Source organism: Uranotaenia lowii, chromosome 1, assembly GCF_029784155.1.
Source record: "Uranotaenia lowii strain MFRU-FL chromosome 1, ASM2978415v1, whole genome shotgun sequence".
NCBI classification, from domain to species: domain Eukaryota; kingdom Metazoa; phylum Arthropoda; class Insecta; order Diptera; family Culicidae; genus Uranotaenia; species Uranotaenia lowii.
In genome coordinates this window covers 190,860,102-190,877,031 of record NC_073691.1, presented here as the reverse complement: position 1 = coordinate 190,877,031, position 16,930 = coordinate 190,860,102, and the positions used below count along the sequence as shown (strand labels likewise).

Sequence of the window (16,930 nt, the reverse complement as noted above, 5' to 3'; positions counted from 1 at the left end):
TTCCATTTTTGTGCCATTCTACTTACTGCAGTTTTTTTTTATCAAATAATTGGATTTCTCCGGCGGAAATGAGTCAAATTCGATAGCATTGTTTTCAATTGGATTGATTCATACTGAAGGTTTGAATGTCTCATCACTCTTCGAAAGCTAACCGGGTCGATTTTTAACCCGAACGGCATGCTTTTAACATGGTTGCCACCATCAAAGAGTTTTCTACCAAAATTCTTAAAACGTACTCGAAGTACTTTTGAACCTAAGAATATAAATGGTTATTTCACACTTCAACATTTTTCAACAAGGCTTATGTGAAATTCTGATTTGATAACTAGAGACAGAAATGAGGCCCGAAAAACCCTCCATATTAAACTGAACTAAACAACAACTTGGGATATCTAGTTCTGTTACCTTTTTATCGAACCAAGAATGTTTGCCTCGAATAGAAATTATTTTCAGCACCAAGTGAAACCTATAATTTAGTACGCTCTCAAATGTTAAGTACCTGAATGATCTTTCTAAGGACTTGAAGCCTAGGGTGGCGTTAAAATTAGTTCTAATTTTAAGCCAGAGCCTCTCTCTCTTCAATAATTTTTAACGTTTTTTCCAAAAATAGTATCTATCAACTGACTTGTAGAAAAAAAATTAAATTAAAGCATTCGTGGAACCTGTGTTTTTTCCCGAAGCTTTCGTGGACCGCTCCGAATACTTCTTTTTGATGTATCAGAAAACGAGTAATAGATGTGATAAACAAAGTTTATAATTCGTTTTTATTGAAAGAATATTTCGCCACTTTATCGGCTAGCAATGCACGCACCTTCATGACACGTCGCTTCAAATGATCCAGGCTTTGTTCCATACCTTCTTCGGTCACACAGTTCTTATCCAGAATCCCCCTTATGAATACATGATCGGAAAGCTGAGAGGCCACCGCCTCAATGCCACAATTCTCCAGATCCCGATAAGTTACATCAGCCACATCGACATGCGCGGCGATTTCCTGCCATAAAAGTTCCTTCTGCCTGTCCCGAAGATTCCTGTAATAGTCTAGTTGATCCTGCAGCTCGTACAACAGCGCGTCAACATCGAATACGTCGTTCCGGCCAAGCGTTTGTGTCACCTGGAAGCTGGCACGGCTATTCTCTCGGGCCAGAAATTCGTGAGGAGCCCAGAAACGGTTCCGGCTGTCATCGTACAGCCGCACGTAGGCGTCCTCCGAACAGTGCTGGATGTCCGTGTTCTGGAATAGAACGAATCGCACTCGGTAGGCTTCTAACGTGGTGCGACATTCTTCGCTCACGTCGGCAGTACGAATTTCTTCCCGAAAATTGTCGTTGCCCTGCCACAACTCCGCCACCAACTCGCCAAGGCTATACAGCAGCTCCCGGTTGAATTGACGGATCAGCGCTAGGTTAGATTCACGAAGGTGCTGCAACTGGGACTCCGTTTCGGCCGAATACTGACCAAAATTTTCGTTAAACTGCTCAAGAAAACTGTAGTCACCGTTCGCTGGAACAATCAGGGTGACTGCTAGCGCAGTCAGGAGAATTTCCGTTAAGAACATCTTGATTCAGTGGCCCACTAGGTCGGTCTGAACGGCCTGCAGTTCAATGGAATACAGCTTATCTTGTAAACCACTGATTAAGCTGTATCTAATCAAAAGGGAATTGTCCACGAGTCATAATAAATCGATGAGATGAAAAAAAATGTATTGTGAAACCGATATTTTATTTTTTGTTCAACGCTCGTACTGATACAGGAATATTTTCTAATTCAAACAAACTTAATCTACTTGAGCTCTTTGCAAGCAATCGACGCCTTTCAATGAAGGGATTGATGTTGTTCGGCTCGCTGAAAATTTCAACAAGAGGAACATCATTAACAGTTTCCGTCTTTGCAACAATTGGCTCCGGCGTTGGAGGATAGCAATCGTTTGCCATCTGGTCGCGCAAGAACTCGTGATCACCTTGCTGCAAGTTCACGGTGTCATTCCTGCAACTTTCCAGCTGTCCCAAAAGCCGAACGGCCAAATTTGCGTGGGCTTGAATATCGTCCAGTAGCAGTTCCCGCTGACCGTCTCGCATGTTCCGGTAGTAATCCAACTCATCCTGAAGCTCGTAGCTCAGAGCATCGACGTCGAATACGCTGTTGCGGCCTAAGGTTTGAACAGTCTGAAAGGTAGCACGCGAGTTCTCCTGTGCGAGGAACCCATGGGCAGGCCAAAATCGACCCCGCACATCATTGAACAAATAGTAGTACGCCGAGTACGCACAACGTTGAATGTCAAAATTTTGGAAGAGGACTAGCGTTTCGTACAGTGTCTGCACCGACGCTCGACAGTTTTCAGTTATTCCTTCAGCTGCGTTTATCTCTTCACGTATGACCGTATCACCTTCCCGGATATCGACCACCAAACGACCGAGAACTTGCACAAGATCTGTGTTTAAATCGAGTATTTCAGCGCCATTTTGTTGTCGAAGGGTTTGCAGCAAATCTTCGGTAGCATTCGAATACTCGGCGAATTGGTTGTTGAACGTAACAAGGAAATCGGAGTTCGCCGAAATCAACGTTGCCACTGACAAAACAGCTAGTAGCTTCAGACGAAACATTGTGGTGATAACAAGGTGATGTATTGGCGACTGAAACCTAGCCAGCACATTACTTTTTGTTTTAAACCTTCCGATAGACAGGATAGACACATATTTAGGCTGTATCTTATCTGAATTGAGCTCATCAATGAGCCGTATAGATAAAGTTTATCATTTTTCAATAGATCAAGTATTAATGTATGATTTCAATCACACAAATAGCTAGACTTCCAACCTTCAAAACTGAACGAACTTTCAAAATTAAAAATCAACAAAAAAGCCACTGTTTTGATCATTTTTTTTTTCAAGGAAACACTTATTAATATATACATTTGTTAAAAAAAATAAACTCTTAGGAACTCTCAAGGCAACCTGCTTTTTTTAGATCAAGTTGTTAGTCTTAGCTGTTCCTAGTTGATGAGCTTTTTCTACTTTGTCAGCTGCAGTAGAAATATCCAGGAACTTCACCGGTGCACAGTCCGTTCGTATGTTGTCCCTCATGTAATCGTGGTCCGAGTTCTACAAATAAATCGTCCAGTAGATACACTCATCCAGAATCACCCGAACCCATTCGGCTGTTTCATTGTGAGCGGAAACATCCGCTCGAAGTCTTCCCAACTGTCCTTCGCGCATGTTCCTATAGTAGTCTAGCTCGTCTTGCAGTTCAAACTGCAAAGCATCCACGTCGAAGACCTGGTTCCGACCTAGTGTTTGCACCGTCTGAAAAATAGCTCTGCTGTTTTCTGACGCCAAAAACCCATGACTCGGCCAGAATCGATCACGCGAGTCCGAGTTAAGATAGTAGTAAGAGGTGTACGCACAATCCTGGACATCCCAGTTTTGAAACATCAAGAGTAGGTCGAATACCTCTTCCAGGAGCTCTCGACAGTCCTCACTAATACCTTCGGCATCGCGTAACTCTTCTGTAAAATTGCGATTGGCTTCTCTCATCTCCGGGATTACCTTGCCGAAAGTTTGCAGCAGCTCGGTGTTGAACTGCTCAATTTCGTCGAAGTTTTCCACCCGGAGCCCCTCGATCAACTGTTCGGTTTCCCTGGAATACTCCGCAAAGTTTTGTGTTGAATACCTGCAAGAAGCTGTATTCTGCCGAAACTAGCTGCAATATTGTGATTAAAATCACACGTTTTACGAACGCCACCATTTCCGTTTGAACGGCAGTCTAATACTAATGTCCCTTTCGAATCGAAAGTTCTTTCGTAACGGCACTAATCTAATCTTTTCGGAGAAGTTAATCGCAAATACTTATGACGTTAAAAGTTAAGAGCATTAATACTTTTATCATTTCACGAATTTAAGTCACAATCAACTCGCTTTGAAGACTGTGTTAAATTAAGGAACATATTTTGTTAGATAATAAACCTTCACTTGATTGATACCATTGCGCGTTACGGAGACAGTGTTGGAAAACAGGAACTTTAGACTTAAACTAGACTCAACTTCATTCAGTGTCGGTCATATTGTGCTGAATATAGTCATTATCAAACAAAACAGGAAAGTCAAAACCAAATGCCGTAGGACGTTCCGCATAAGCCAAACTTGTGAGAATTTCATTAGATTTTATTCCATCCTTAAAACATTGTTTAAAAAATTCAATCTAAAACATCAGCTGTTACTTTCTGGTGATCGTTGAATCCCGACGTAAGTTTTTAATACGTTGCTGAAAGTACTGATCTCTAGCCCTGGCGGGAATTCTTTCGACAAACTCCATCTTTTTGCCATCCATCCCTTCTATCGTGTCCGCCCGTGTTGATTCCGGGATCAAATCATCCGCCGTCGTTGTGCTTACTGGCTCCTCAGGGTAGCAATCTGTCCGCAGATATTCTCGAAAATACACATGATCCTGACGCTGCAGATCCACCGCCCTCTCGGCACAGGTATCAATTATGAAGCGCAAAAAATCTGCCGTTTCATTGTGACCCGCGATTTCGTTCCGAAGCACTTCGATTTGACCGTCCCGCATGTTCCGATAGTAATCCAGCTCGTCCTGCAGTTCATAACGTAAGGCTTCGACGTCGAAAATTTGGTTTCGTCCCAGTGTTTGCACCGTTTGAAAGACTGCTCGAGAGTTCTCCGATGCAAGAAAACTATGATACGGCCAGAATCGTAACAGCGAATCTAGGCTCAAATAGAAATACGCATTATATGCACAGGATTGAATATCCCAATTTTGGAAAACTAGGTAGACCGACAGAAGGTATTCGACGAACTCTCGGCACTCCTCACTGGCATCTTCAAAATTCCGAATTTCTTCCGTAAAGTTAGCATGTACTTCTCGCATCACCGTAACCAACTCTCCGAAAACTGGCAGTATCCCACGATTAACCAATCCTATCTCATTGTGGTTCTCGGAGCGTAGTCCTTGGAGAGTTATCTCGGTCTCCGTTGAATATTGGGCGAACTGGCCGCTAAATTCTTCTAGGAAACCATACTCTGCGGACACCAGGCCTACGGCCAATGAAACTCCCACCAAAGTCAGACACTTTCGGAGGAACAACATCTTTCTCCAGCGGACCCTATCGGAAAACTAACAACTGAACCGGGAATGAAACTATATGTTAGGGGGCCAACCGGTCATAAAGATAACTCACCCGTCCTTAGTACATATTATGCACAACGTGGAGGAAGAATTAGGCAACATCCCACCGATACGACATTAATCTTATCTTGGACAGAGAAGTGACGGTAGCCTGTAAGGCCATTTCTACAAACAAACTTAATCCCCATTTAATCGACTATTCGATCGAAATTGCGATAAAATGGGATTGGTGATAACACAATAACCTTATGAAATTGGTGGCCTAAGTTGATCGGAAGTTGTTTTCCGGAGGAAACGCCCATTTTGTATTTTATTTCTGAAAAAAAAAACTCTTTATCTAATCCATCGACATTTACTTCTGTCTTACGATCTTTATTAATAACCATAACTACATTACACCATCATCCACTTACTTAAGCGAGCTTAACTTTTCGAACACGACGTAGCTGAGCGATTCGTCGTTGAAGGTGGGCGTCGTTTGCTTTCGCGGGGAATTTGCCGGCAAAGTCAAACTCTAGCGCCGGTTCGCTGGGACCAGTGGTGGTTTCGCTTGGGACCGTAGTCTCGGTTGCTTCAGTTGTAGTCACTTCATCCGTCGGTACGGTGCCATCGGTTGAGGTTGTGGTGACTGGGGTGGTGCTCACCTGATCAGGATTGCAATCCGTTCGCAGATAGTTTCTCAGGTACTCGTGATCACCGGCTTGCAGATATAGGGCCCAATCGGTACAGGCATCCAGTAGGTTGATCACGAGATCAGCAGTTTCGTTGTGGGCACCAATATCGTCACGAAGCACTTCAATCTGGCCATTTCGCATGTTGCGGTAGTAGTCAAGCTCATCTTGCAGCTCATACTGCAAGGCTTCGATGTCGAAGACATTGTTTCGGCCAAGTGTTTGCACGGTTTGGAAGGTCGCACGAGAGTTTTCCGATGCCAGGAAGCCATGGTTCGGCCAGAACCGTTCCCGCGAATCCAAGCTCAAGTAGTAGTACGCAGAGTAAGCACAATCCTGGATGTCCCAATCTTGGAAGAGCAAATACAACTCTCTGAGATTATCTACGTATTCACGACACTCCTCACTAACACCTTCGAAGTCCCGAATTTCATGGGAAAAGTTTTGATTGGTTTCTCGCATCTCCGGAATCAGCTCTCCAAACACCTCCAGCACATCGCGATTGAATTCTTCGATCTCGTCCGAGTTTTCGCGACGAAGACCCTGGGTAATAGTCTCGGTTTCTCTCGAATACTCGGCGAACTGACCGTTGAACTCCTCCAAGAATCCATACTCTGCCGAAACTAGCCCGAGGGCCAGGATCACTCCTACCACACTCAAGCACCTTTTAAGGGACATCTTTCCCGTTCGAATCGCACCAGAAAACTAAACTATCTGTTCCACCGACAGCCAAACTATATGCTGAAGCTTAAGTCCAGGTACACGGTTGTAAAGATAATCTCGGGCCCGCCGTATTACGCACCAAACTGTTGACGATATTAGGCAACCGATCATCAATTCCGAATTAATCTAATCTCTTCGAACGTTGCCGTCCGTCAGCGTCCGTTCACAATGGTACAAAGTTGAGCAACAATCCCAATATATCAATCCAAACAATCAACCAAGCTACCTTGAAAGGCGAGGACATTCGTCGATAGCCATGGGTTTTTTTTTTCGAAACTTCTGGCAACACGGTCACCCCATAGTAGACGCGCGTGTGATAAGCCGCGAATAATCGGAAGTCTTTTTTCCCAGAGATAAAGCTCGACTCAATCAGTAGGTATTATTTTAACAAGGGCAATTTCCTAGTTCAAATAGAGCATGTGATTACAACTGTGATTCAATAATTGTACTTTTGGGCGAATATTTGTTTGCCAAAAAAATAAAGAAACGTTTACTCACCTAGTGATGTTTCGGGATCGCTCAGGTCGGACAGGCTGGGAACCTTCTGAATGTTCCTGATCGGCAAGCCATCCTCCAGCGGTTCTTGTTTGATTTGTGTTTCATCGATGTCGTAACTCTGGAAAAATGAAATAGAAAATAATCCATTATAAAAGCATTCAAGTGAGTTCGTTTTCCGGTTCTAATAGTAATTCTGGCAACTCTGATTTTATGATTCAAGACATTTGTCAACGCTGGGGCAAATTAATACAGCTTAAAAACGTTGATATGACAAAAATTGAATTGAGATGCTAAAAATCGATAAAAATAAAATATATTAAAAGAGGAAGCAGCAAGAAGTCTTTAAAATGCAAAAACACAGCTTAAACATAATATTACTGCTTCTAATTTAAGAGCAAGAAAACCGTGAAACCTTTGTTTATGGTAGAAATTATTCACCACACGAGTCACAATCGTGGTTTTTGCAAGTGACCAGGGTTGCCATCATTTTTTTTTTTCAAAAATCAGGGACTGGTGTAATGAAAATCAAGATACGTCAAAATAAGTAACGGAAGTTTCGCTGTTTTATTTGTCATCGACCCACATGTTCATCGCAAAAATCAGGCAAAATCAGGCTTATTTCCAAAAATCTGGGAAATCCAATGGCTTTTCATCCTCCTGTGGAAATTCGGATCAGATCGTTCTGATTTGCTGCTTGCAGACCCAAAACATTGTTTGTTTTGGTTCTCCACATGCTTTGGTCAATTCCGTCAATTCACAACTGAACAATAACAATGATGATTTTGACATGTGATGATGATACACGCGGTATGAGTGTTTACATCATCACACTGTAATGAACGGTGCCAAAAATTTTTTTTCAAAAATCAATGAACTGATGATATAAAAATCAGGCAAAATCAGGCTACGTTGAAATTTCGCTCAAAGTGATGACCTATTTTTTTGGTCATCTATTTTTTTGGTCATTTCACTCTTATATTTGTTGTGGTGAGCCTACTTGGATGAAAAATTCTACTGAATCAAAGCAATCGAAAGATTCCTTTAAGTTCCCGTTTTTAAATAAGAATTACAGGAAATCTTTCGAATGCTTTTATTCAGCCACATTTTCACTTTTTCACTTCAACAATGGTACCTAATCCAGTTCCTACTATCCATTTTTCATCAAATTCGCAAAAATCAGGCATATTTTCAAAAATCAGGAAAATTCAAAGGCTTTCCGCATAGTAAAAAACTGTATCACAAACAGTCCATACGATACATCTACGGACCCAGAAAAGGTGATTATCTCAGTAAACGTAGCTATAATACTGAACTTTACTTCGACAACGATAAGAACGAAACATGAACGTTCATGTATAAAAGTGACGGTATCTGAAAAGGTGAATGAATAATACGAACGATTTATTTCAAATTTATCAGAATCGTAAAATTTATCTCAAACCGTTATCCTTAGCGTTCATGCCTTCTGCCTTACTCACGTCAAAAAATGACTGAAATGATGGTTAGAGATGCCAGATGATTTAACATGAAGAAAATAAGCATTCATTTATGAAAATGTTTTTATTAGATTTTTCTGTTCACTCAATTAATAACAAACAGTATTTAAACTGATGTCGGTGAAATTGATTCTAATTTCAAATTCAAAGCCAGTAGAATCTCAGGCTGAAATAAATAAAACTCCGATATTTTCACAGCAATTTTCATACTAAAACCACCTAAAACTATAAAATTCAAAGTTTTTGTTAAAAAAAAATATATAGCGCGAACATAAATAACCAGAATGTTTGGCACCGCTGACAAAATCTGTCAAATAAAAGTGAGGAAAAAGAAAATGAATACGCCGCGCCGGGAAAACTCACGATAAATCGGGACTTAAAGCAGTAAGTTATTTTGAAAAACATAAATTGTCAACTACAATAAGTAATAACTTTATGTTTCCTTTACAGAAACCCGCAAATATGGCCTCAAACTGGCCCTTTGGGCCCCGGAGCTCATCTTCATCGCCGGTGCCTCCGTTCCGCTTTGTGTCTTGTGTCGTGTGGTTTTTTCTGTAAAATCCCTTTGGATCGGTGAAAATGATGCTGGCTTCCAGTGTTCTGCGAGGAATCGGGCGTCGTTCGATCTCGACCTCGAAAGTCCTTTCGGCTCAGCAGCTCACCGTCCGCGATGCCCTCAACTCGGCCCTGGACGAAGAGATGTAGCGGGACGAGAAGGCGTTCCTGCTAGGCGAGGAAGTGGCCCAGTACGACGGTGCCTACAAGGTAGGTATCTCGGCCCTGGAAGCGTGGGCGGAAGCACCAATAATTTCATTTTTTTTTTTCATCTATGCTGCCACAAATGTTACGGAAACACCATTTGAGAGATCTTCTTGTGGCATTCGACTATGTAATAAGCTGAAAAATGTGAATAAAATATTTGGAAATAGAGAAAAGAAGTTTTTTTATTTATTGGAATTCTTAAACTCTAAAAACATTTGTATATGTGTGCGTGATTTATTCACACACGGTTCCGAATACCGTTTTTGTAACGTTGGAAGAACGATTTGTGAAATCTTTTCATAACTTTTACTATAAATGTTTAGATATAAGAGAACTTTAAGGAAAACTATAGCAATAACAGTTCAATGCAGAAAAAACGTTTCTGGTCGCGGCTTGTTTACATTATCTCAACTGTTTGTAGAACAGTTTCTCCATATAAGTGTTTGAACGGTTTTTAACAATTACATAACCTAACGACATATTAAAAAGACTGTGAATTCGGAATTTACACTTCAACCAATGTTTTCCACAGTTTGAATAATCGTTTGCTAAAAGTTTTTTTACGCTTAATCAAATCGTCGTTTGACTATTTCACAAATCGTATGGTTACAATTCTTATTTATGCGGGTTATCAGGTTGTCAGGCTGAGCCTCGAAAAATCAGGCACATTGGCATCTCTGCTGTAAAGCAAGACGACTCAAACTGTGGTTGGAAGCTGGAAAGAGCTCATCAATTTGCGGGGGACCTGATGTTGCGAATGATGCTGCAATGCATTCACATTCCGCTCTGGATTCGTTAACCAGGTTCCTATTTCTTACAATTTCCGGTCCGTCCAAATGAATTCTTGTACTAATATGACCTTTTTCCAAATTTCTTATCATCCGGAACCAAATTTCGTGTGTAGCCAGCTGAGCTTGGGCGAGACTTGACGACATTTACAGACGCTGAGACGCAAAAACCATCCGCTCTGCAATAGGAAACCAGAACTGCGCGGTTTCCCGCTTCCGGGATTCGAAGATTCCAACACGATAAAAATGCACTAATTCCTTCTCTAGTTTCTTATTTTTCAGAACTTTTTCACCAGCTTGAAAAATACACACGTCACAACGCAACAAAGGATTGCTTCGATCTCCCCTTTAACTTACTTTTTCATGAATTATCAATATAAACATTGGTTTGTTTCGAATTGGTGTGATGGTCATGAGTAGGAAGATGGTTTTGGAAATCAGTTTCCTAATTCACTGTGCATTTTTAGTTTGGAAACGCCCCCAACAACCCCTTCCCCCCTTCTTAGACGGTAATTCTACGAGTTAGACTCGTGGTTGTCAGTCAAGGTTAAAAATTAGGTGTTTAATTGATGAAAATAGTTTGGAGTTTATCACCAATCTAAAAGGTAGTCATTTATATTTGTTTGCAATGACAGAAACAAATTTGGATTCAATTTTGGTACTAAAATCCTAAAAACAAAAATTATACGACAAATTTCCCACAATGAGAAAAACCGACGGAGAAGGAATCATCCCTCACAAAACTTAAGTGTAGTCCCTATTCATCTATTTTCAAACCAATGAACGATTCGATGACATATTTATGGTGGCCTCTTAAAAAGTACTTCCAACATGGAGGAGGGGAAACTGTCGTTAACGACTTGCTTTGGAATCCAACCACGATGTAGTAGATCATTGGATCTGTCAGCGGCCGCTAGGCCGAGTTTGGCTTAAGACTAGCACTAGCTGATGCGTGTTGTGCTAGGGCTGCGCGTCGTTACAACATTTGTATTAATATTGCCGGATTCTGTTCCGGCAGTTTTCCCGAAAATTTAAAACCCACCAAACACGGAGGGGGAAGCACATCATCCACTTCAAATCGATGAGTGACGACTTAGCTGCGCTTCATAAGCTATACCATAGAGATAACAACAACTCAAGTTGATCCCTCCCTGCTCTTGTTGAGTAATCGTAAAACTTGATCGGCAAATTGAATCTTTCACGGCTCGTTGACGGAAATGTGAACTAATTTGTGACAGGACTGCCGCTGAACCATGTTGTTTACTTCCGTTCGTCACGGTTGGTTAGCGAGCGACTGGTCGATGAAGATGTCAAGATCGGCCCCGATCATGGTGGTGCCCCTTTTATATTGGTGTTTTTTTTTTCTTCTCGTCGGCACTACTGTTGTGTCCGTCCATTTATGGGGTGTAATTTGAAACGCGGTGCAAAGGGCACTTTTCGGTTGCTTATTAATCCCAAGAGATGAAGCCAACAAACCGACAGGATGTAAGGAAAAACCGCAGAATTCCGAACTGGACCACAGGTCCGTCAAATCTTATGAATGAAGGAAGAAAGAAGTTACAAATTAGGCTTAGCATATCACGAGGATCTTGGTTTCCACGCTTTTGGGATTTACTAGGTAGAAAAGCGGTAATCACTAATTTTTTCAACTTTTTTTTTTCATGCAATGATTTTTTTTCCAATAGTAGAAAATTTGAAATTTTAAAACCTCTTTCTCTTACACTTAAATAGATGAAGTGTGATTTTCTAGAACGATTTCAGTAAAAAATAGTCGACATCTTGGAAAGTTTTCCATATTAAATATAAAGGAGATTCTTCGCTATTATTGCACTATTTACAAATAAATCCATCGGGAGGAATGAAAAAACTTTTTTTATACCTCACTACAGTTTCACATTTTTAAGCTTGACAAAAATAAATAATTAAATGGAGTAGGCCTTGGTTTGACGGCAATGCAAGTAAAAAGAAGAAAAAGAAGAAGGCAGCAATGCACGCGTTTTCACTTAGTCCGTCGAAAATTTTTGAAAATTGAGTGTTTCTGATGAAGTATTTGCTGAGATTCTTTCGGATCAATCGCTGAATGTTATTGTCAATGGTGGTCTCCCTTGACGGAATGAATTTTCAGAGCCTGGTATCGCTCCAACGCTGTATGGAACAGGAAACTGGAGCTGAGAATTATTGAAAGAATTCACTCCAAGAATTCACCTCAAACTAACAAAGGATCAGCACATTTTTATTTGGTGAGTTCGTTACATGATGTTTATGATGATGTACTTATAAAAATTTGACATAAGGGTTGGATTTTGGGTGTTCTCAGCCAAAATTCTCCAAATAACATATGGTCGGGATTCGTCCAGAGCGAACTAAACGCCATAAACATTTTGCCACTTCGAGCCAGTTTGATGTGCACATATTTTCAATTATAGACGATTTCCGTAAAACTTAACGATCAAAATCAACAGTTAATAATCCAAGAAACAGTGGAGACACGACCCAGTGAATTATTTTAGTTTTTTTGGTGTCGCATAAAAATGACATGAGTTTCAATATCGGCAATTTAAAATTTTTCACATGACGTTCAGTTCTGTCTGGTCGAAACCCCGGCCATTTAAACATGCTCAGTTACAGGAAATCGATTTTCGAATTTTCTTGCTCAGCCATTTCCTTCTTCTCTCTGAGCCAACTTTTCGAATTGCTGTGATCTCTAATAAATCTCTGAGAAACGCAAAAATTAATACATTTATTTAACAATTTACAATTAGGTAACTGTTCTGTTTGTGTTACAGTTTAGTTCAATTTTTAGGTTTTGTAATCGGGACATAATTGAGCCGATTAAAAGTTTCGGTTTTTAAGATTTATTCATTCATATAACACTAGCTGACCTGGTGTGCTTCGCTACACCTTACAAAAATAAATGAAATTTGTTTGAATTATCGAAATTTTAAAGTCTTTTTTGAAGGTATCATTTTAAATCAAATTCAGCATAAATCAGTTTGCTACTCTGGGTCCATGGGTACAATGGGAAGACTCATGATATACTCCGTGTATACCCTCTACTCCTTAAACTCCACCTGGGGCCGCAGACCTGGTTCCCACCTCGAACTGTTTAGTACACTATACTTCAATAGTGGGAGGTCTATTCGCGCTAATGCGCTCCAAGGCAATACTCATTAACGAGACCACTTTCAGCAAAACCTCTCATCCTTACGACTCGACGCCTGAACTCTCCTCTAACGACTTGAGAACCGACATCTCCTCGCAATGACTCGAGATTCCCACGCAAACCTCTCCTCTTCGCGACTTGAGGCCTGATCTCTCCTCTAACGACTCGAGATCCGACCCCTCCTCGCATCGACTCGAGGTTTACCTCTCCTCTGCACGATTCAAGGCACGATCTCTTCTCTAACGACTTGAAATCTGACCTCTCCTCGTAATGACTCGAGGTGACCACTTGTACCCCTCTTCTTGTTGGTAAGGGGCCTGATCCCTCCTCTTACGACTCGAGACCCGACCCCTTATCATAAAGACTCGGGGTTGACCACACAAACCTCTCTGCCTGAAGGTTTGAGGCCTGACCTCTCCTCTAACGACTCGAGGACCGACCCCTTATCTTCAGGGTTCGAGGTTTGCCACCTTGCCCGTCGTGTGCCTGATCGAGAGCAGCTTATCCTAGACTCGCGCCTGTCACGGCACACGCGCGGGACTTAACGCAACGACTCGGATGATTCCCGACGAAGACGTCATTCTACTCCGACTCGAATGACTCGCCCGGCGTCGAGAGCCACTCTACCCGTGGGTAATCCCCGAACGTGGAATAACCCTTTCCCAACGATTTCCACTGCGAAGAAGGTCAAGTCTTATTCCCGCAGCTTCTGTCGTTGAGAACCGCCCTACTCGGATACTCCCCGATGGTGGAGCATCCTACGCACGAACGCGGCGCACCCACGGCATCCGCTACGCAGAAGGTATTGTCTTATCTTTGTAGCTTCAAACCGTGGGGTCGGACGCACTCTACTCGACAGCCCCCCGTCGATGGGGTCAGTCTACTCCGACCGTTGTCCGGTCTTCTATATCCCCTTTGGCTGGCAACCCTAGGATTTTTGGCCCGCGGATTTTCCTGCCCGTTGTGTGCCAGATCGAGAGCAGCTTATCATAGCCTCGCGCCTGTCACGGCACACGTTCGGAACGCTACGACTCAGATGTTTCCCGACGGTGATGACATCCTACACCGACTCGAGAGGCTCGCCCGGCATCGAGAGCCTCTCTACCCGCGGGTATCCCCCGACAGTGGTTAACCCTCTTCCCTCGAGATCCGCTACGAGGAAGGTATAGTCTTATCCCCGCAGTTTCCCTCTTAGGGAGCGGCACTACTCGGATACCCCCCGACGTTGGGGTATCCTACACACGTTCGCGGCGCACCCCTGACCTCCGCTACGCAGAAGATGATGCCTTATCTTTGTAGCTTCGATCAAGGGATCGGACGCACACTACTCAGATGCTCCCCGTCGATGGAGTCATCCTACACCGTTCGCGGACTGCCGTTGGTTCCAGCACCTCTGCAGGGCAGTCATGATCCGGGTGAACCCATCGCTGACCGCATGACAAGTGTTGGAATCCGGAAGGAGTGATGCGGTAGTACCACATATCAAAATTTCCATTAGCTCTAATTACTCTCAAGATAAGTAATAAAAATCTTATGGGAGCCTCACTTTTTCCTTTCAATCTTTTCAATAAGAGAAGAAAGGGGTCTCAAATAATCATAGAAATATTGCTCGTACTCAAATGCCATCCCATACCAAATTCGGTTCCGTTTACTTAAACACTTTTCAGGTACCTCAACCTTAACCTTTACCTAAAAAAAAATGAACAAATTTGTACAGGAACCTCCCTCCCACTTCCTATTTCCCCACTGGAAAGAGAAAGAGATATCAAAGATTCAGGGAAACATTTATTGTACCCAAATACCATCCCATGCCAATTTTGGTTTCATTTGCTTGATTTATTCTTCAGTTATACAAAAAATTGTATAGAATACCCTCTATCCCTCTCTTATTTCCTCATTGGAATGAGGAAAGGGTCTCAAATAATCATTAGAACATTTCTGGTACCCAAATACCCTCCCATGCCAAATTTGGTTCCATTTGCTTAATAAGTTTTTAAGTTATGTAAAAAATTATAAAAGAGGCTCCCTCTCCCCTTTCTATCTCCCTACTGGAAAGAGGAAGAGGTCGTAAATAATCAAAGAAATATTTGTTTTTATCCAAATACCCTCCATATGGCAAGTTTAATGCCATTTGTTTGATCGGTTCTCGAGTTATGCAATATTTGTCTTTTGTTTGGAAGACTCTCTCCCCTCTTTCTGTTGCGGGGAGGGGTCTCAAACCATAATAGGAACCTTTCCCGGCCTCCAATACTGACAACAACTACTACTACTACTACTATTTTCCGTTTCTCTTTTCATTTTCAAGAGCAAGTAAAGGCGCTTTATCCCTGGTCGATGACCATAAATGACTGTACATTGAATAGTAGGTCAAAACAGTTGAAGGAAGAATAATAAATCTTAGAATTCATAAATCTGTTTTCTCACTTTTAGCAAAATGTGTTCGTAGGTTTTGGGATTTTTGTGTACAAAATAAATCAAAAATTGAATGAACCGACCTAGCGCTGTGTGTGTGTGTGTTGGCAAGCCGGTAGGATTCAATTCTGATAACTACGTTATTAGAGCACGGATATGAAAATTTTTATCAGCTGTGTGTTGGTTATGAAAAGGATCATCTTGCCTATTTTGCCTGATTTTTAAGTTAACATGTGTTTCAGATATTTACGATGCAGAAAGACATGGTAAAAATAATTTTGCACAATCGCCTCGGAAATGCTTCATTGTCGACTTGAAACCTCATGAACTGTCGGTTTTTTTCTGAATTTTTGTTTGCCCAAATGGTTAAGAAGTATAAGATGCTCACGAAGTTACAACCAAGCATCGGAGTGGAACCCTTGATCTGCACTATGGTAAAAAGTCTATGGTTATTGGGGATAACTGAATGCCGACCCCTTAACTATGCAGCAAATCCACATGAATTTGTGTAAAATATCATGATTTTGCAAAGGTACTACTTCTGTGGTAAAAATAATAGATCAATACATGACTGAAAAAAGTGTGCAAAGATGAAAAAAAAGAGATTTTATGATAAAGCAAGAGTATTTCTTGTAATCAATGATAATTTTTTTAGTATTTTTACATTAAAATATCATATTAACGCTTTCATTTCTTCCATAGAAAGTTTTTCGATTGAATGAATAGTTTTTAAAATACACACTTTTTAACTGTCCGGATTATAAATGATCATAGCATTACTTCAAAAAATAAACAGATCGTTCCCCAACTGAACCAGGTAGCTCACATGGTAAAGTGGTGCAACTGGCAAGACGAGTAAAGAAAGTTGTTTTGAGTTTAATACTCGCTCTTCCGTTGGCATTTTTTTTTCTTGTTTCAGGAATAAATTATCCAATAGGATGAAAATTCCTGAAAAAAACTTGTTTCAATTGAATGTGTTTATGTAGTGTAGTGGTAATGCATCATTTTGCTCGAGAGCTCGAGTCTTTGTAGTAGAAGTGACAAAAGCACTTTTGGAACAGTGTTAGCTCCAATCGGCATTGAAAGTTAGCAACCTCTTATTTGGTCGTAGAGCTGTTTAAGAAAAGCTGATTTGATATTTGGATTCAGCGTCGTTGAATTGTTCAAAATCAGCTCTAAAACTCACGGCACCAAGAAAAAAAAAGTAAATTTTGTAAACTTGAGTGGTATCATGATAATTTTCCAAACTTTGAATTAGAATTGGGTTGTCATACTTCA

General features: G+C 41.3%; 1 protein-coding gene across 2 annotated transcripts in view; it reads right to left on the bottom strand.

The window, feature by feature from the left end:
• LOC129741324 (ETS-like protein pointed) overlaps positions 1 to 16,930 on the bottom strand; it is a 262,248-nt gene that overhangs the window by 193,985 nt on the left and 51,333 nt on the right. For both annotated transcript variants that reach the window (XM_055733047.1, XM_055733051.1), the window contains exon 3: positions 7,032 to 7,149. In XM_055733047.1, coding sequence (XP_055589022.1) covers positions 7,032 to 7,149 — 118 coding nt within the window. The remainder of the gene's footprint in view (positions 1 to 7,031; positions 7,150 to 16,930) is intronic.